The sequence below is a fragment of the Pelodiscus sinensis genome, chromosome 22 (genome assembly GCF_049634645.1).
Source record: "Pelodiscus sinensis isolate JC-2024 chromosome 22, ASM4963464v1, whole genome shotgun sequence".
Taxonomy (NCBI): domain Eukaryota; kingdom Metazoa; phylum Chordata; order Testudines; family Trionychidae; genus Pelodiscus; species Pelodiscus sinensis.
In genome coordinates, this window is record NC_134732.1 from 17268996 (window position 1) to 17289714 (window position 20719).

Consider the following 20719-nt stretch of genomic DNA (forward strand, 5'->3'; position numbering starts at 1 on the left):
CAGAGAGAGGGTAAGTTTAGAAGATAGGATACACAAAGAACAAGTTAAAAATCACTTAGGAAAGTTAGATGTCAGCAAGTCACCAGGTCCTGATGAAATGCATCCCAGGATACTCAAGGAGCTGATAGAGGAGGTATCTGAGCCTTTAGCTATGATCTTTGAAAAATCATGGCAGACAGGGGAGATTCCAGAAGACTGGAAAAGGGCAAATATTGTGCCCATCTATAAAAAGGGGAATAAGAACAACCCAGGAAACTACAGACCGGTCAGTTTAACGTCTGTCCCAGGGAAGATAATGGAGCAGGTAATGAAGGAAATCATATGCAAACACTTGGAAGGTAATAAAGTGATAGGGAATAGCCAGCATGGGTTTGTGAAGAACAAGTCATGCCAAACTAATCTGATAGCTTTCTTTGATAAGATAATGAGCCTTGTGGATAAGGGAGAAGCGGTGGATGTCATATACCTAGACTTTAGTAAGGCATTTGATACGGTCTCGCATGATATTCTTATTGATAAACTAGGCAAATATAACTTAGATAGGGCCACGATAAGGTGGGTGCATAATTGGCTGGATAACCGTAGTCAGAGAGTTGTTGTTAACGGTTCTAAATCCTGCTGGAAAGGGATAACAAGTGGAGTTCCTCAAGGGTCTGTTTTGGGACCCGTACTGTTCAATATCTTCATCAATGATGTAGATATTGGGATAGAGAGTACGCTTATTAAGTTTGCAGATGATACCAAACTGGGTGGGGTTGCAACTTCTTTGGAGGATAGGGACATAATTCAAAATGACCTTAGCAAGTTAGAGAAATGGTCAGAAGTAAACAGGATGAGGTTTAATAAAGAGAAATGCAAAGTGCTCCACTTAGGAAGGAACAATCAGTTCCATACATACAAGATGGGAAGCGACTGTCTAGGAAGGAGCATGGCGGAAAGGGATCTAGGGGTCATAGTGGACCACAAGTTGAATATGAGTCAACAGTGTGATGCTGTTGCAAAAAAAGCAAATATGATTCTAGGTTGTATCAACAGGTGTGTTGTAAGCAAAACTCGTGAAGTCATTCTGCCACTCTACTCTGCGCTAGTTAGGCCTCAGCTGGAGTACTGTATCCAGTTCTGGGCGCCACATTTCAAGAAAGATGTGGAGAAATTGGAAAGGGTACAGAGAAGAGCGACAAGAATGATTAAAGGTTTAGAGAACATGACCTATGAAGCCAGGCTTCATGAACTGGGCTTGTTTAGTTTGGAAAAAAGAAGATTAAGGGGGGACATGATAGCGGTTTTCAAATATCTAAAAGGGTGTCACAAGGAGGAAGGAGAAAATTTGTTCCTCTTGGTTTCTGAGGACAGGACAAGGAGTAATGGGCTTAAAGTGCGGCAGGGGAGGTTTAGATTGGACATTAGGAAAAAATTCCTAACTGTCAGGGTGGTCAAATATTGGAATAAATTGCCAAGGGAGGTGGTGGAATCTCCCTCTCTGGAGATATTTAAGAACAGGTTAGATAGACATCTGTCAGGGATGGTGTAGACGGAGCTTGGTCCTGCCTTGAGGGCGGGGGGCTGGACTCGATGACCTCTCGAGGTCCCTTCCAGTCCTATTATTCTATGATTCTATGAAATAAGCTACACAATTGGCACTATGCAAATTGTGTTGCGTTGCTTATTTCAATCTTATTTTGAAATAAGGCGCTATTCCGAAATGTCCCTTAAATCTCTCGTGCAATGAGGTTTGCAGGCACGTCGGAATAGAGAGCCCGTTCTATTTCGCTATAATGGGCTTGCTCTTAAGACACAGCATAGCTATTTCGGGATGCCAGGGATATCCTGAAATAGCTCCGCAGTCTGGACCTAGCCTTACACTCTGGGTCAATGCGATTAGATGAGTGCTGCTGCAGGTTAGACACGTGCTTAAATACCTCACTGAGTCAGTCTCAGAGGGGTAGCTCTGTTAGTCTGTATCTGCAGAAACAACATTGCGTCCTGTGGCACCTTAGAGACTAACAGATTTACTAGGGCAAATGAGGACGTGGGATTTAGCCACAAAAGCTGATGCCCTAATAAATCTGTTAGTCTCTAAGGGTATGTCTACACTACCCCCCTAGTTCGAACTAGGGGGGTTAATGTAGTCATACGGTGTTGCAAATGAAGCCCGGGATTTGAATTTCCCGGGCTTCATTTGCATGATCCTGGCCGGTGCCATTTTTAAATGCCGGCTAGTTCGGACTGCGTGCCGCGTGGCTACATGCGTCACGAACTAGGTGGAACGAGGTGTACAGCTAGTTCGGATTAGGAAGCCTAATCCGAACTAGCTAGTTCGTGCCGCGTGTAGTCACACGGCACGCAGTCCGAACTAGCCGGCATTTAAAAATGGCGCCAGCCGGAATCATGCAAATGAAGCCCAGGAAATTCAAATCCCGGGTTTCATTTGCAAGTGCGGTATGCCTACCTTACCCTCCTAGTTCGAATTAGGAGGGTAGTGTAGACATACCCTAGGGTCCCACAGGGCTCCTTGTTGTTTTTGCTGAGTCGGGGCCATCAGCCATTTCCCCAAAGAACAGTGACTGAGGAATGGGTGCGCTAGCTGACCACACCTTGGGTATGTCTAGACTACATCCCTCTATCACTAGAGGAATGTAAATTAGACATTCTGAAATTGCTAATGAAGCGGGGATTTAAATATCCCACACTTCATTAGAATAAAAATGGCCGCCGCTTTTTGCCGACGTGGCACTTCGCTGGCAAAAAGCGGCAGTCTAGACAGGGGTCGGTTGGCAAGGAAAGCCTTTTCCGACCAGTCCTGTAAACCTCGTTGCACAAGGCATAAGGGATTGGTCGGAAAAGGCTTTCCTTGTCGACCGACCCCCGTCTAGACTGCCGCTTTTTGTGGGCAAAGTGCCGCATTGGCAAAAAGCGGCGGCCATTTTTATTCTAATGAAGCATGGGATATTTAAATCCCTGTTTCATTAGCAATTTCAGTATGTCTAATTTACATCCCTCTGGCGACAGAGGGATGTAGTCTATACATACCCCTTGTGCTCTCCTTAGGTGCTAAGTGAAAAGGAACATGGGTCATTTTAATTCCCATCACAAGCCACTATCCCAGTTAGTGACGGTTCATGAAGACACGCAGAGTTGTTAACAGGTTGCATTCTTAGAGCCCTGCAAATCCACTGACATCCACTTTATATCTGCGAGTATCCACCTCTAAGAGGCAGGTCTTAATATACAGGCACATGAAAAGAAAGGAGTACCATGAAAAGAAAGACATCTACACCACACAATCCAGCCTTGTTATCAGTCCCTGCTAAGGAGAAGAGAAGAGCCACGTTAACAGAGGATACAGCATGCTTTGTGTGGTCTTTGGTTTAGAGGTCACATCTCTGGTTAAAAACCACAACGGTTTAGCGCGGTTAATGTGGATCAGGTTTTTATGGCATCTATCCGGGATGAGTGGGAATCAGCATGCCCACCCCATGGGAATTTTTGATAGTTTGAAAAATTCTCCAGGCCCAAATTGGGATAAAAAAAATCAAAATCTGAACATCTCTTTGTTCTGCCCTTCAAAACAATATACATTAAGTTAAATTTCCAAATGAAAAGTCACGTGAGACTGAGGAACCAAAACTTTTTGTTTCAGAAATGTTGAAATGGGACATTTTGACAATTTCAAAAGTTTTCCCCTGCCCAACTTGTTTTGAGCCCTTTCTCCTGAACAGGTTTGGTTTTGCCAAACCGGAGTTTTCTGCAGAAAACACAGTTCAACCAAGTCTGTTGCTGCAATTTCCTATTTGAAACCCAGTAACTGCCCCGGCAGCAGTCTGGGATTGATGATGCACACGACACAGGAACAAAGAGCAGCTGCTTATTTTTGACCAGGGAGGGTGCATCAAAATCTGCACTCATGCCTGTTTCCCTTCTTTCTGCAGGGCGGATTTAGCATCATGGAAGAGATGTGTGTCAATTACGTGCACTATTACCCCCAGACGCAGCTGGAGCTATGCAAGAGCGCTGTGGATTCTGGCTACCTGCAAAGATATTTTAGCCTTGTGAACAGGTACAGCATCCTCCTCAGCTCAGGCTGGGCCTCAGTGGATGATGATGAACAACAAACCGTTTGCTAGTAAAACTAAAAATAGGTCATGCCGCAAGTTAAAACCTCTGTTATGCGGTGGCAGAGCTGGGTGCACGAAGGCCATGTCGGCTCAGGGGGAGCAGAGGAATGATTCATACTTGGGTGCTTGAGCAAAAGCACAAACCAGGCTGTTGCTAAAGGAAAGGTTCGGAGAGAGGTCGCTGGGAAGGGGACATCTTGTTTCTCTCGGTGTATGAGGGAATGCAGGTGACTCTACTGTTTACAAAAGCAGTTTTAGGCCTTTCACTTTCCAATGGTCAACATACAGGGGGATCTTAAGTACGGATGACAGCAAAACCCCTCCAAGATATGGTCCCCAAAGTTATAGAGGCTCACAATAGCCAGGATGCTCACAATGGTCCCTTATGATCTACAAAGCTATAGACTGCAGAAGGCCACTTATTACTTCTGGCCACCCATCTGCACATCCAGGTGCTTAGATAACCCCCATCTCCGTAGGATCAGAGCTCTGAAAATGTGTCCGTGTAACAGGGTGCAACTCACTGTCATGGCGCCTCCTCCTGGTCACTTGGGAATGAGCTCAATTCAGCCCTTCCAGCCGGGGTCTCAGCTACTGTTAGCTGTTTAGGTGTTAATGGTTCTGCCACCTTACGCAGAGACCCGTGTCCCTCCCAGGCCTCAGCGCCCTCCCCTCTGGGCACTGTCCTGCCGCAGGGTCCCCACACGCTGGGGTCCTCCCTCTTCAGGGAACCCCGAATTCCCCTACACCCACCTTGCCTCAGTGACCCACTGCCAGTCGTCATATAGCCCATGCCTGAGGGGCAAATTGCAGCCTGAAATGGCCACTCATCGTAGGCAAGCGGGTGTGGACCTGCTGCTTTCTCCTGCCCTGGCTGCCTCCCTGCAGCTCTGCTTGCTTCAGGAGTATTGTGTCCAGTTCTGGGCACCACACTGCAAGAAAGCTGTGGAGAAATTGGAGAAGGTCCAGAGAAGAACAACACAAATGATTAAAGGTCTAGAAAATATGAGCTAGGAGGGAAGGCTGAAAGAACTGGGCTTGTTTAGTTTGAAAAAGAGAGGACCAAGGGGAGACATGATAGTCGTTTTCAGGTATCTAAAAGGGTGTCACAAGGAGGAGGGGGGGAAATTGTTCTCCTTGGCCTCTGATGACAGGACAAGAAACAATGGGCTTAAACTGCAGCAAGGGAGGTTTAGATCGAACATTAGGGAAAACTTCCTACCTGTCAGGGTGGTTAAACACTGGAATCAATTGCCTAGGGAGGTTATGGAATCTCCATCACTGGAGATATTTAAGAGTAGGTTAGACAGACATCTATCAGGGATGATCTAGTCAGTGCTTGGGTGAGAGCAGGAAACTGGACTTGATGCTACCTCAAGGTCCCTTCCAGTTCTATGATTCAGGCCCTGCAGCCCAGGTCTTTGCCTGCTCAGAGTTCCCCAGCGCTGACTGCCTTTCCCAAGCCCTATTTTGTCTAAGGAAGCCTCCATCTGCCCTGGCAGCCAGAGCCCTCCTGCTCCACAGCTGGAGCAAGAGTGAGGGCATGTCTACACTAGGAAATTATTTCAAAATATTTACTCCTGAAACAACTATTTCAAAATAGCATGTCTACACTACAGGGAAGCCTCAAAATTAGTCTGAGGCAGGATATTGGGGATATCCCAAAATAGCTACGTTGCATCTACACAAGCCGCCCATTATTTCGAAATATTTTTCAAAATAACGGGCACACTGTTTCACGATCCCAGTAAACCTTATTGCATGCGGGATAAGGGACGGTTCGAAATAGCTCGTTATTTTGAAATTTGGCACTGTGTAGACGCGCCAAAGTTCAAAATAAGCTATTTCAAAATAGCTTTGAAATAAGATACGCAATTTATGTAGCGCAAATGGCATATCTTATTTCAAGTTTAAGGTGCTGTGTAGACGCATCCTTAATGCGGATGTGCTACCTTGACGTGCAGCCCCAGGAAGCCCGGGGGAGTAGTGACTTTGAATGACTCTAGGGAGTGGTTATTTCGAAAGAGCCACAGTGGAGCAGCCACACGACCGCAATTTTGGAATAACTATTTCAAAATTAGTGTGAGTGCTTGTGGAAAGCGGGAGTGGTTATTTCGAAATAATGGGCGCGGCAGTGTGGATGCTCCCTTCTTATTTTGAAATAACTCCCTAGTAGAGACCAGGGCTGAGTGAGTCTTCTCCTCTCAAGCACCCTTATTTATACAACCCTCACCTGGGTCCTGATTGGCTACTACCACAGGGCTGGATTTAACCCTTCGTAGGCCAGTGTGGTGCAGACATAGTCCAATATACAAGGCATAAAAAGAAAGGCAGTTCCTGCTCCACAGATCCTGTAATTGGAGGCTGTGGTTCTATAAGGTACTGAGCATGTCCTGTACTGGGGGTCACTGTTTTAAATGCACTAAGGATGCGCACCGCCCTTCAGGATCAGGCCCCAGTCAAGGAGGAATTAGCCCTGTCCTGCATGGAAAAGGAATCAGCACAGCCTCTCACCGCTGTCTCCCGCCTTAGGTTTAACGACGAGGAGATCTGCATGTGCCCGCAGGCTTCCGTCCCGCAGCAGTTTTCGTCCATCCCTTGGAATGCGTTCAACAGAGACGTTCTGAAATCTCTCTATGGCTTTGCTCCGATCTCGATGCACTGCAATCAATCCTCGGCTGTCCGCTTCCCGGTACGTACGCCCTCCCCCCAAACAACCCATCTGAAAGCGTCTATGTGACTATATAGACACAGTGTACTGGCTCCCGAGTCGGAGGTGCTGAGGTGGGTTAGCCCTGCAGAGTGGTGCAGAAACGGGCATAGATGGATTTTATTCTCTCTTGGACCTCATCAAATTCCTTACTAAGGTCCAGTGAGCGACGCAAGTGTAAAGCTATTGAAAACAACGGGGCTTTCCACAGATTTAGCCTAGGGACTCTTCCTTACAGGTGTGGATGCATGAGATGTAAAGAACTCAGCTTGACTCTAGGGCTGAAATCAAAGCGAGTTTGGCACCTACGTGGCTTTGAAAATCCCAAGAGGAATTTAGCTGCATCTTTAGACACCCAAATAGCTTTGAAAAATTGGGCCCTAGGAGTCCAGCACAAAGTTGCCATGTTCAAATTTAGAAAAACATGCCACAGTGATGGGCGCAGTATAAAACACCTCGTTATTACGTAAATTAAGTTAGATGAGTCTTATTTGCACAAATCCATTTCCCGAGTTGCTTCACAGACACGACCTTTAAACTAGAAGCTCCTTCTGAAACAAGGGAAAATAAAGGGCTCTTTTCCCAATTTCGGAAAATTATATTGACTCCCAATAGAACTAACCCACTGAACACAAAATCGGTAACATCATAGGCTGGGAGGCACTATGGCCTATGATGTAGCGCACTGCACCGCACCAGGACTTGGGATACTTGAGTTCCAGCCCTGCCTCTGCTGCAGGGTGACTTTGGACAGTCATGTCCCCTTTTTGTGCCTCAGTTCCTCAACCTGTAAAATGATAAAGTGCTTTGAGACCTTTGAATGGAAAACACCATCTTAAAGGATGATGATCCACCCTAAGCACAGTTTACAACCTCATATCACTTCTTAATCCCATGTGGGTCAGCACAATAGACTTGCCGACCATACTCTGAATTCTTTTCGGAGCAGGTGTAATCCAAAGCAGTGGGGAGAAAGAGACAACAGATTGAAAAGGAGGCGCTTCAGTTCTCCATGAGATTGTTGTAATAAAGTCTCCATTTGAGCTGGCAGAGGCCTGTTAAACTCAATGAGCCAAATTCTGCTCTCAGGATGAAATTCTCCCCTGCGCAGGGGGCCAAAACAAAGATCAGTTACATCCCCGCTAAACCCTCATTTGAGGATTTCAGTGCTGCCCAGACCTTGTGCCAGCTGTCCACAGGAGGCGAATTTCTCTCCCAGTTACTTCCATTGAACGTGCTGGATGTAGAGAGGTCAGATGAGGGCAACTGGAAAGAGAACTGGAAATTAGTGCAGTCCTGGCACTAACCCAAAGCAGGCAATCAGGAGTTTAAAAGTGAATAAGACAAGAAAATAAGAACTTCCCCCTCCTTCTCTGTTTGGTTTTCCAACCGAGGGGGATTTTAAGCCAGCTCATTTATTCCACAGAATTCCTGTCAAGAGAACACTAGCTTCTAATTAGCTGCTTGCCTTTCTGCACTTCAGCGATCCCACGTCTGTCTTGCTTTTCTGGAAGAGCTCTGTGCTTTTAATTATTTAGTAACATTAAAATCCCTTTCCTGCACAGAACACAACGGAAGGTAATAGCTGTGTGAGGCAGTCATGAAGGGAAAGGTACTTTCTGCTGACATCCCCTTCTATCAGAGCTTGCAGGGTATTTATTTATTTATATCTATAAACGCGCAAGCAATCAGAAAAGAACAACTTTCTTACCGTATTCTAGACATCCTTGATGTCGCTTGAAACACAACAAACAGCTGAGGTGTTACCTCTATACACATTGTAAGCTGCATCTATGAGAATTTTTTTTGACATAGGCTGTGTCTACATTGGTGCGATCTTGCGCCAAAGCGACTGTTTTGGCACAAAAACATGCTGCCTGTCTACACTGGCAGCGTGTTCTTGCGCAAGAACACTGACGTTCTAATGTATGAAATCAGGGCTTCTTGCGCAAGAACTATGATGCTCCTGCTCAGGAATAAGCCCTTTTGTGCAACTGTTCTTGCGCAAGAGGCCAGTGTAGACAGGCAACATGAATTTCTTGAGCAAGAAAGCCCGATGGTTAAAATGGCCATCAGAACCTTCTTGCGCAAGGGAACGTCTACACTGGCATGGATGCTCTTGCGCAAAAGCACATCTCTTGCGCAAAGGCACATGCCAGTGTAGATGCTCTCTTGTGCAAATACTTTAATGCAAGAACTCTTGTGTTAAAGAGTCTTTGCGCAAGATCATGCCAATGTAGAAGTAGCCATAATGTATTTTTTCTCCCCAAAATGCACATTCACGTCAACCAAAACCTGTTGTGGATTGATGCTAAAATCTTTCGTCAAAAAGAAAAAAATACCTAGAAATGTTCAAATTGTTTGGTGGCACCTTTTCTCAAGAAAACCTTTTGAATCAAAAGGACTGGTGCTGTTAAATTCTGCGCCCATTTTATCAAAAAAAACAACCCCCCTAAAAAATGAGACAAAACTGTTTGCTGGAGGGTTGATCAAAACCGTTTTCCCAGAAGTTCGTTTTTATTGAACCAAAGAATTAAAAACGATCACGACAAGTCAACCCCAAATGAATTTGTCTTTGATTTTTTGGGGCAGCCATTGAACCAAAAAGACAAACAGTGCTTCACGCAGCGCTAATATTGAGAGAACCGTGCAGGGCCCCCGCATTGGGAGCACAGATGGTGCTGCGGGACAGGGAATACGTTCGTTCTGCTGGGCCGTAGGCTGGTATCGCAGGGGTGCTGCAGGCTAGGAGGTTTAGGCACAGCTCTGTGAGGTGGGGTCCTAGCCTGGAGTAGCAGCATTGCAGCCCAGGTGAGAGAGGCATCGGCAGTGCTGGGTGTTTTCAGACGCCGACATGGTGCCTTTTCACACCACTAGCCGGTGTGTGGCAGCCCCTCACTGTCATAGGCGCCCAACCCACAGGACACTTGCCAATGTGTGAGGTGCAGGGGCTGCATTTCAGGCAAAGTCCATTTTTCATGGGCTTGTCCAGCTAGCTCCCTCCCTCTGCTCCCCGGCAAGAATTATAGGAAGCAGCCTGAATGAGCACAGCCATTATGGGCAAATGATGCTCATTAAAGTGGCGGATGGATCCCAGCCAAAGTGCAGGAGAATCAGCTCCCCCACCCCTGAACCCTAAACCCGCCCTCTCGAGGAGCAGAGCCCAGGAAACTAGACCAGCCACTTCTCACCTTGGATTGAGGTTAGGATCCTCCGGGGGTATGTTAATTAGGGTGGAGTTATTCATGGGGAAGAGCGACTGCACCTGTAGAATGCTCCTAATGTCCTTCCATGGCAGGGGTCTCAAACTCGTGGCTCAAGGGTCATCTATGGCCCGAGCAGTTCCACAATCTGGCCCTGCACAGCTGCCGGCACATGGGTCCCTTTGACCGGTGGGGGGGTGTTCGTACCCCTCCCCCAAGCCCAGCTCCTTTTCCGCCTATGCCCCAGCCCCCCAGACTCCTCACCTCTTCCCCCCCATTACATTCCTTCCCTCAAGCCCCCTCCCCAGAGGGATGCGGCCTTGGGGATTACCAGATGGTCTGGCGCAGGATGGCTGCAGGGAGCAGGCCCGGCACTCACCGCGGCAGCAGGAATTGCGGTGAGTGGAGCAACCGGACTGGCCTGGGAGACGGCCGTGGAGCATTGCTCTGCTTCCCCAGGGCTCCCACTGCCGCAGTGAGGGCCTGACCCCTGCTGCGAGCCTGGCCCACCCAGGGCCCCATGGGCTCACCAGTGGGGGACCGTCCTGTCCACAGAATGGTTGGGGCAACCGCTGCGGGGCCCCCAGAGTGTGGGACCCACCCTGAACCGTCCTGTGGACAGGACAATGCTGCACACCCTTCCCCCGGGCTACCAGGATGTGCGGGCAGCAGCATGGAGCTAACAGCTGGAAGCCGCTCTAGCCCCACTGCATTGCCGGTGGCGGTGGCAGGGGCCCAGGAAGGGGCGGTAAATTGTCTGGGGCTGGCAAGTGGAGCTAGGGGACGTGTGGGGGAAGGGCACACAGATCTCTCCCCCCCCCTCAAACCCTGCCAGAGGGGGCTGCCCTCTGGCCTGCCAGGAGGATTTGAGGCCTGGCATTGGCCCCAAGGTAAATGGAGTTTGAAACTCCTGCTCTATGGCTCAACACAGGGCGGATGTCTGAGAGCTTAACTGACAATGCCACAGCATGGGGTAGAAAGTAGGGATGTTACAGTGTACCACTGGCTCCTGGCCCCATTCCCAGGGAGCAGGGCTGGGAGCCAACTTAAAACATGGCTTCCAGGGAGCTGGCAGCTACCCTGCACTTTTGCCTCTGTATCAGAGGCAGCATCGTAGGGTGGCAGCTGGCTCCCTGGGAGTGGGGCGCAGCAAGAGGGAGCCAGCGCATGCTGGGAGCCAGCTTAAAAGCCAGCTTCCTGCATGCCCTGGCTCCCGGGGAGCCAGCTGCTGCCCCGTGCTACAGGCTCTGCAGTGTAAAGCTTATACTGCAGCGTCCGCAGTGCAGCCGGCTCCCTGGGAGCGGGGCCGGCCGCTGGGAGCCAGCTCCTGGCATGCCCTGGCTGCTGGCCCCACTGCCGGGGAGTCGACCGCACTGCGGGCTCTCTAGTAACAGCTTCATACCGCAGAGCCCTCAGTGTGTAATCATGAAACCAGGAAGATTTTTAACAGTTACCTAATTAACCACTTGTTAACATCCCTAGCGGAGAGGCCCTGGGGCATTCTTAACACTGAATGTTCACCACAAGAAGGAGCTGGCCTCCTCACAGCTCAGGAGCAGCCTTTCCCCCAGTCTGGACGTGGTCGGATCTATGGTTTGTGGTGGGCCTCTCCGGGAGGGACAAGCGGCTGGACAGGGGTTTTCCCGAACATGATGGGCATTGGCGCGACAGGACGACTTTGCATCCACTGCCAGATCTAGCTCCCTGTTCCTTTGCAAGCTCTGTGAGACTCTCTCCCTGGCTCAGGTCAGCAATGCACCTGCCTAACGATGCTTGCCCTCACATAATGATGCCATTTATACCGGTGCAATTCCAATATAATTACACCGCAGGCAGGAGCTTAAAGCAGAAGCCAGCCCTCAGATTTCATTTTTTTGTTCATTACCCTGCAGGCGCCAAAATGGCCAACCCTCATTATCGCTGCCTTTCGAATGGGCTGAATACAATTTGCAATCGCACACCGGTTATACCTTCTTTTTGCTCTTTAAGCACTAGCAAGTTCTCAGGAGCTCGTGCGGCACACCCGTGTCTGGAAGGCAGTAGCTGCCTCAGTGTGCAAAGAGTGGGTGGATATAGATGACCAACATTTTCACCAGCAGGGAGCTACTTGCCAAATGAGCTGTCTTTATACACCTGCTCAGGGCAAGCACCGTGGAATCCACAACTCAGAGCAGCTGGAAATCCAGCTCCAGCTGCTACCCTGCCTTGCTTACCTCAATGCAGGTCTCCTCACCAAAGGAATATGGCCTAGCTTGGAGGGTGTTCAAATCCAGGGATTCTCAAGCTTCATTCCATCATGATCCCATAACATAAGAACTAGGCGTCATCAAATGAAATGAATAGGTAGTAGGTTTCAGACAAACAAAAGGAAGTTTTTCTTCACACAGCACACAATCAACCTGTGGAACTCCTTGCCAGTGGATGTTGTGAGGACCAGGACTTTGACAGGGTTTAGAAAAGAACTAGATCGATTCATGGAGGTTAGGTCCGTCAATGGCTATTAGTCAGGATGGGTAGTAAGGTGTCCCTGGCCTCTGTTTGTCAGAGACTGGAAATGGGTGACAAGGGAGGGATCACTTGATGATTCCCTGTTCTGTTAACTCCCTCTTGGCCATCTGGCATTGGCACTGTCGGCAGACAGGCTACTGGGCTAGATGGACCTTTGGTCTGACCCAGTATGTCCATTCTTATTCCGTGACCCTTGGGGATGACCAGAACCTGAGCCCACCCAAGCCCCCTGCCCTAGGTGTGCTGAGGGTGGAGCAGGAAATCTTGAGATCTCATTTGAGCCCTGATGCTGACTCACTGTGGGATCTCCACCTCACTGCCTCAGTGTCCCCAGTAGCTCGACACTTGCCGTACAGGGGGCTTGTTAGGGCTAAAAAAACAAGGGCTTCAGCCCCAGGTAAGGGGCCTGAAATCTGAACCCTGCCACCCAGGGCGGAAGCTTTGATGGCAGCCCTGGGGCCCATCAATTTTAAGGCAGGCCTGGCAACCCCATAAAAATGGGGTCCCACCCCACAGTTAGAGAACGGCAGTTCTAATCCTACCTGCTGGCCACGAGGCAGCGCCTTCTCGTCACCACGGAGAGTAAAATGCTCTGAACGCATCCCGCAGGCAGATGCTCGGGTGCTGTGCAACAGCGTAGCTCCGCGGACACGGGAGGCAGACTGACGGACGCTGGCTAGGATCTGGTGCCAGGGTCTGGAAGCCATTGCTACAGTGTGCTGGGCCTGACCTGGGAAAATAGGAGGGAGAAACATCTCAGCTCCACCTCATGGACTTTGGGTTATTGAGCCAGACCCTTCTCCAACCCCACCCTGTGTGGTCTTGTTGTTATTTGTGCTACCGTAGTTGCTCAGTCCTGGATCACACCCAGGCTCTCCGCACACAAACACCCCAGGCGCTGACCTGCTAACATCGAACTCTCTCCGCAGGGTGAATGGGAGAAGCAGCCTCTGCCCAGGATCACCAGGGTGCTCCCGAAATCAGCCCCCCACTGCCAGCCCGCCCGAGAGACGCCTCCCGCTGTCCCTGCTCGCGTCAACTGGGGCAGGGCAAAGGCAGAATGAAGGCTCCGTGTCTGCCTGCCCCGCCGCGGCAACGCGCCACGCGTCGTCACCGGGACGGGATGCGCCTCAGCCCGGGGGTGGTTTGGGATTTGGCTCAGCTTTTGTAATGCTGCCACGGACGCGGTGGGCACACGCCAGACCGGCTCCCCTGCCAGTTGCATGCTCTAGCCCTTGCTCAAGGCAGCTGGGGCTCCGTGGGTGAGCTGCGTTCACACCCTGGGGGGGCAAGGCCTGGGTGGGACACGAAGAACACCTCTCCGCACCCATGCAGGCCCTGCTCCCGCAGGTTGGGCCCCAATCTCTGGGACCACACCGGTGTAGAAACCAACCCCACACGAGGCTCTCCTACTGAGCCAGAACGGCCGAGGGATTTGCAGGTCACAGCGCTGGCTGCTGTTCCATCTAGACCCGGGGCAGCCCTGTATTTTATACCCTGAAGGGTGAGGCGCCCAGTTAGATAGGTGCTATCTAGAGGGCAGAGGGCAGGCCTGGGAAATGTGGAGACCTAATTCCAGCTCTAGTGCTGCCTCGCAGTGGACCCTCCACCGCTCTGCCTCAGTGTCCCCAAACACGAATAATCAGTCGCTCGACACTTGCCTGACAGGGGCCCGTCAGGGCTCATTCGTTAAAGTTCCGGACGTACGCTGAAGATGGCAAGCGCTATTATTAGCGGGTGATTAGCAGTGCCAGCGCTGAGTAAGACAGGCTGCCGCCCCCGAAATAACAACACTCCGGATTTCCATTGTGCTTTATAGCCAAGCACTCACCTCCCTTCTTCCCCCTGCCCCGCACGCTCCGTCTCTGCGCTGCCCCTGGCCAGTGCTATCTTATCGGGAGGGAAATTGAGGCCCAGCGAGGGAGCTGCACTGGCCAGGGGCAGGCAGAGCAGCAGCAGCAGATGTTCCTGGCCTCCAGCCATGCGCTGCCTCTTCCCCTCAGACGGGTTAACGACAAGCCCGCTCCTCCCCAGAAGCCGATGGCGTGGGCGCTACAGGCTGAGCGACGCTGACTTGTCACTGACAGCTTCTCCTGACATTTGCCGCACAGACCTGGGAATGCCTCCCTCGCCCCCTCGCGCAGGACCAGGAAGAAGCGATGGATCTGAGGGAGGATTTACATGAGGGGGGCTTCTCTCTGGCCGGGGAGGGAGGGCAAATCCCTTAGCCAGAGAAACGAGTCCGTTAAGGAAATATACATTGGCACACACAGCGAAGCCAACCTCCTGGACCCAAGAGGATGGGCCACAGGTTTAGCTGGGGTCAGTCAGCACCAATAGACTGTCCACCAGCCCGTAGGCATGCAAATCACCAGAGGCCCCAAACAACAGAGCCTGCCCACACCCTCACATTGTCTTTTTTGCTGTAGGAGCCTGAAGGAGAAATCCTCAGAGAAACAGGAAGTGGCCTGGGCTAGTGAAGAGGAGACTCATCCCTCCCTGGTCACGTCAGCACAGCCCACATGTTTCCACCTCAAAAATAGCTGGGCCTAGTGACATCGCTGCGGGCTGTGGAAGTTCCACGCCCAGCACGACATCGCTTGGTCCCCTGGGTCCCCACTTCCGCCAACCGCACTACCTCCGCTTGGCGGGACGGATTAACTGCCTCATGGGGAAACCACTTCTGTCAGGAAGCATCCACACCAGGCGTGGGCTAATACTGGCCTGCAGGGCGGATCCGGTCCACCAGGGTTAGTCCGCCACGGCTACATTTACCTTCGCTTCCACGCGTAGTGGCGATCGCAGCTCCTCTTGGTTGTGGAGCGCCGTTCCGGGCCAATGGGAGCTGCTGGACGCGGTGACCGATCTTCACGACTTCCTGCTGCTCCCATTGGCTGGGAACAGCAATCCGTGGCCAATGAGAGCAGAGATGGCCGGTCCCTATGGAGGTGTAGGTAAATATAGCGGTGGGGCCCGCCCACCCCCGCCAGGGATTAACCCCGGTGAACCACTGCCTTTTTATCATCTACCCTGGTGGTGCAACAGATACCCAGCTACAGTCTTGCCATTATAGCCATTCTCGGAAGGACATGGCCTGAGGGAACAAACAGAAATTCCTGAGCACACCAGGCCAAACTTGGATCCAACGCGGGTGCAACAATGGTCATGTACGTATCTGGGCCACATGCAGCGGTGAGGGAAACTGAATGGACCTGTCCCTTGTTTACTCTTGGATCTCTTTATGAGAGCAGAAAAGGACCTTAACATATTGCTCCCTTGGCCAGAGGCTTCCTGGTGGCTTAGAGCTGGAAGAAGGTCTCTCCCTGCAGTCCCACGACCCCACCCCGCCGCACAAAGTGGCCAGTGTCTTGGAGCTTTTCTCTGCTCCCAAGCAGCAGCCTGTACATTAGCACAATCCTGAAGCTGCTCTGACTTAGGCCCCAGAATACAGGGAGCACGCCGATGACTTTAAGGCCCTTTCAACCTACCTCCATACCTGCCCCGAGTGCAGAGAAGCGGGCCTGAAGCAAGTGTTTTAGCTGATCCGAGTTACAAACGAGATCAGTGCCTTCCAATGCGTTGGAGGAAAAGCCTCTGCATCACAGCCCCTCCCAAACACTGCTTCCTCCGTACACGCCCTTCTCCATGTAACTCCCCACACAGCAGGGGACCTGGACAAGTCTCTGTGCTGTTTTACCAATGGGGAGGAAAGAGAGGGAAGGTCTGGCCTACAGTCCAGGCCCAAAGAACCCATCCCTGAGCTGGCCCTAAACTCAGAGGCTACGTCTAGACTGGCATGATTTTCCGCAAATACTTTTAACGGAAAAGTTTTCCGTTAAAAGCATTTGAGGAAAAAAGCGTCTAGATTGGCACGGACGCTTTTCTGCAAAAGCACTTTTCGCCATCGGGGCTTTTTTGCGCAAAACAATACCGCGTTGTCTACACTGGCCCTCTTGTGCAAAAGCATTTGTGCAAGAGGGCTTTTGCCCAAACGGGAGCAGCATAGCATTTCCACAAGAAGCACTGACTTCAGAGAGTAGGAAGTCAGTGTTCTTGTGGAAATTCAAGTGACCAGTGTAGACAGCTGGCAAGTTTTTCCACAAAAGCAGCTGCTTTTGCGGAAAAACTTGCCAGTCTAGACGCAGCCAGAGGGTTTTACAAAGGGCCACTCCACTTAGTACAACAGAACTGCATCTACTCACAGGGCTGCAGGCTGGGACCAGCGTAGCTGCGTACTCAGGCAGCCACCCAGGAGAGATTCAAAGGCCAAGCTCATTCACAGAACATCCCCACAGCCCGGAGCAGGTGTTGCTACTGGTGGTGCACAGCTGCACATGCCTTGGTGCAAATGACAAAATGTATTCTGCACATGGGTGGAAAAAAATCAGAGGGAACAGTAGCTGGGACCTTGCTGTTTTCTTTCCTTAGGCGAGGGGAGGGGAACGCGCACTCACTAAACAGGTGATAAGGAAGGGGGAGAGCCTGATCCAACCCATAATATTCCAAGTCACCCAGTTAACGCCATGACGACTATTTTACCACAGGAGGCCGTTAGTGCAAACACCTCTGCTGGTTGCAATTGCTCAGGGCATTGCCCCGGGTTCTCTCTCAGCTCCTCTGGGGTGGGGGGAATAAGCCGGCAATGGCATTGTGCCTCTCCTGGAGCTGCAGAGGGGCTAAAGACAATGCGCCAGCCTGTCCATGGGGGCAGGGCCAGGGCCGCCTGGGTCGAGTGGATTGGCAAATGGGTGTCCCTGGCTTGGAAAAGCCGTGCCGCTTGGCCCCCGGGAGCATGCGGGGTTTGTGCAGAGGCGCGTCCCCTGAAAGTCGAGCGCGGGAGCTGGGGGTGAGCTGAAGGAGCAGAAGGAGAGCGCGGGCTGGAGTCTCATCAGGGACTCCCGGGTATATCCGAGGCAGCAAAAACGCACCTGATCGCGACCGGCAAAGAGAATAAACCCTTGGAATCGCCAAGGCAGCTCTGTCTCGTCAAGTCCTGGGTCTGCGGCTGCACCGGGAAGCCGATCAGAGCAGGGGGGAAAGAAGTGAGCAAAATCCCTGCTCTGCGTACCAGTGGCCTAGTGCCGCAGTGCCAGCGACTGCACAGGAGAGCCGGGCTCGGGCAGCACCGGAGCCCCTGGCACCCGGGTAACCAGTCGCGGGTTCCCAGAGCACCACGCAGCGTGCACACTGCTGCAAGCCATGCCGGGAGCAGCTCCTGCTGCCAGCGGCGGGTGAGGGTGTTCCAGCCTGGACATGGGCCTTTCCCTCCACACAGGGGCTGCCGTGTCTCCTGTGATCCCCGGGCACTTGGGAGCTGCATTGGGGCAGGCCCAGTGCAGGCAGGGTTTGAAGTAAAGCGGATCCCCTCGTCCTGTCTGGCTGCATCAGGGTGAGCAGCGCTCCCCTTCTTCCCTCCCGCTCTTCGGGGGAGCACTGCCCCTCGCAGCACCCCTCCCCGCCCTCGACTGAGGACAGCTCCCTCGCTGACATCAACCTGCCCCCATGCCCAGCCAGAGAGCTGGCATAAGAAGCCTTCTGGCCCCTTCAAGACCCTGTTTGCAGCACCCACAGGCATTGCAATAGGCAGCCCAAGGCACGTGAGCCAGCAACGTGCCCTTCCCTTCCCCGCCGCCAACTTTCCACAGTGGCTAGTGGCATCGGGCCTGCACAGGCAGGTTTTGATGGGTGGGGGAGGACACCGCCCCCAAAGCTGCCCCGGAGGAATCTGGGCTGAGGCCTTCTCGCCTTGCCCCAGTGCAGCCGTGTCAGAACTGGCCGGGGCTGGAAGCTATGGGGGGATTTTGGCTCTGAGAGGAGCCCTGGGGCGCTTCTCTCTCCAGGAGCCCAGACGGGCAGCGCCCTGCGCGCCGCAGACCTGCAGGAGGGGCTGGCACACACCTGCCCTGGGAAGTGGAGCTCGGCCAGGGGCCTCCACACACTTCTCCACAGAGCGTCAGGAGGCCATCCCTGTGGCTGTTCTGTCAGTGGTCCTCTGTGCTGGTGGCTCCAAGATCCCTCCATGGGGTGGCACAGCAGGGATGCGTCAAGCACGGGACAGACATGCTCACGTCACCCTTACAGCCAGGGAGGCAGGGAGCTGTGGGCAGCCACCCGGCCGGGGCAGAGCAGAGAAGGGGTTAAGTCCCTGCCCTTCCTGCAATCTATGTCCTACAGCCTGGGGGTGTGGCCAGGTGGCCTTTGAGATACCTTGGAGCAACCAGAGTTAGCTGCTGGGTGTGATGGTCCCTGTCGAAGGTAATGCCACATTTACACACCTCTTCCCAGCCTACTAAGCATGCCCGAGATGGAGCCATCTCTGGGCTGGGGATGGATTGATCTGATTGATTGAGGTTTAAATAATTATTGCAACAGCAGCTTCTGAAAAGGCCTCTGCATAAATGGGCCCTGTCAGGGGGTGCACACCCCCAGTGTGCCTCAGTGCCCCCTGACTGTCCTCATATAGCCCCTCTCAGGGCAAGTTGCAGTCTGTATGGGTTGCTCATCATAGGCATTTGTCTCAACAGCTCAACTTACCTAGTCGGCCTCATGATCCACCCACAAGCCAGGGGCTTTATTTCCAGCCCCTAGCTAGAGGGAGTCTTGACTGGCCCTCCTCCAGCCTTTACTGGTCATCTCCTGCTGCCTCTCCAGTCAGCCCTCCACTGGCTCCCCCCTTTAGCAACCTGTGCTTCTCTATATATACTTGCCAGCTGGGCTCTCCCTAGTCCCAAACAGCTCCAGCTGGCCTCTTTCTTTCTAGCCCTGGCTCAGGGCCTGAGTCCTGGTCTTAAAGGGCCAGTGCAGGGCAGGCGCCCTGTCACAGGCCCTAATCACTCATCTCTGCTACAACAGAACCGCAGCCACGGTCACACCGCTATTCCCAAAGGAATGCTTCCCTCCTGAACCCTCACCGTTCCAGCAGCCCCCTCCAGAAACCCAGCTGGACCCCAGGGGGAGCATGGAGCTCCCACATACCATGCAGCTCACGTCCCCAAGTTAGGGGTGGCATCAGGAGCTGGGGGGGTACATGGCAAACTCACTGTCCGCAGCAGATCTCCAGATGGACTTTGCGGTAAAAGCAAACAACCGGGCAATGCAGAGAATGAAGCAAGACTCCCGGCACAGCGGTGGGCAATCACAGAGCTGCTGTGGTTCCGTCACCCCTCCCCGCCTCGCCCCCGCACATTCTAGGTACACAAGAGCAGAGAGCAGAACTGCCCTGTCCTGGGAGAGCGTCTTGGTTATGACAATCTTGTGGCCCCCTGAGAGGAAGGAGGGCCACTCGTGCGGCCACTCACTAGCCCAGGTTGCCCATGGCTTCCCTAGCATGAGTTTTCTCTCTGCAGGAGGACACTGATTGCATGGAATGCTGAAAAAAAGTACCCGCCTCTCGGGTAAGGGTGATCTGTGAGTGCCCTGGGGGATGGATGATACAGGTTGAACCTCTCTGGTGTGGCACTCGCTGGTCCGGCAACATCCGTGGTCCGGCATGATGTTAGTTAGCTGGATGTCTACTTTTCATGGGTGTGGCCAACTTTCCTGCGGTCCCATGAAGTTTGTTTTCAGCCACCAGTCCTGGCTCTCACGGTTCTGTACTATTATTTAGCTCTAATTGACCCTTAAATGTCTTTTAAGAGACCAGTAAGCAGTGGAAGTGTTGGTCATGCTGCTAGAGATTCCTGACCTGCTGAAACATGTCACTTTAGGTGAAATTTCACATAATAGAACACAGCATTTCAATACGGGCAAACTTTCTGGAATGGAACATTTTGATTGTCTGCTTCATTTTTTAAAGTATTATAAAGTAAGATGTCAATGTGAGAATGAAACATTTCAATTTTATAGAAACCTTTTGATCAACCTCAAATAATTTTTTTTCAGAATATCATTTGGCTGGAAATTTCAATTTACTTTGGTTGGTTGGCTGGTTGTCATTCTGTTTCGGAATGGAAAAATATTCTGAAATTCTGAAACGTCCCATGAAATGGAAAGTCCAGTTCCCGCCCAGCTTTAAAAGATTCCAGATGGGTTGTACTTGGAAAAAAAACCCACCTCAGCTTTACTCTGTCCCTTCAATAATCAGATTTGCTCCCACTAAATCTCTTTGCGGTGACCAAGCATAGGGTAGGAAGATTTCCCACCTTGCAGAGTATTTCAGAACTGGCAGGGCAGGCTTTTGCAAC

General features: G+C 51.7%; 1 protein-coding gene and 1 long non-coding RNA gene across 2 annotated transcripts in view; one reads left to right on the top strand and one right to left on the bottom strand.

The window, feature by feature from the left end:
- Positions 1 to 13639, top strand: part of DBH (dopamine beta-hydroxylase) — a 43200-nt gene extending 29561 nt beyond the window's left edge. Inside the window, exons 10-12 of the mRNA XM_006123799.4 lie at positions 3930 to 4057; positions 6648 to 6807; positions 13466 to 13639. Coding sequence (XP_006123861.2) covers positions 3930 to 4057; positions 6648 to 6807; positions 13466 to 13600 — 423 coding nt within the window. The 3' untranslated portion in view covers positions 13601 to 13639. The remainder of the gene's footprint in view (positions 1 to 3929; positions 4058 to 6647; positions 6808 to 13465) is intronic.
- LOC142819333 (uncharacterized) lies at positions 6893 to 19198 on the bottom strand. Its single transcript, XR_012897192.1, has 3 exons — positions 19071 to 19198; positions 13079 to 13266; positions 6893 to 8091 (listed from the first exon to the last, which is right to left on the bottom strand). It is a non-coding gene; the product is annotated as an uncharacterized LOC142819333 (long non-coding RNA).
- Positions 19199 to 20719: the final 1521 nt, after the last annotated feature.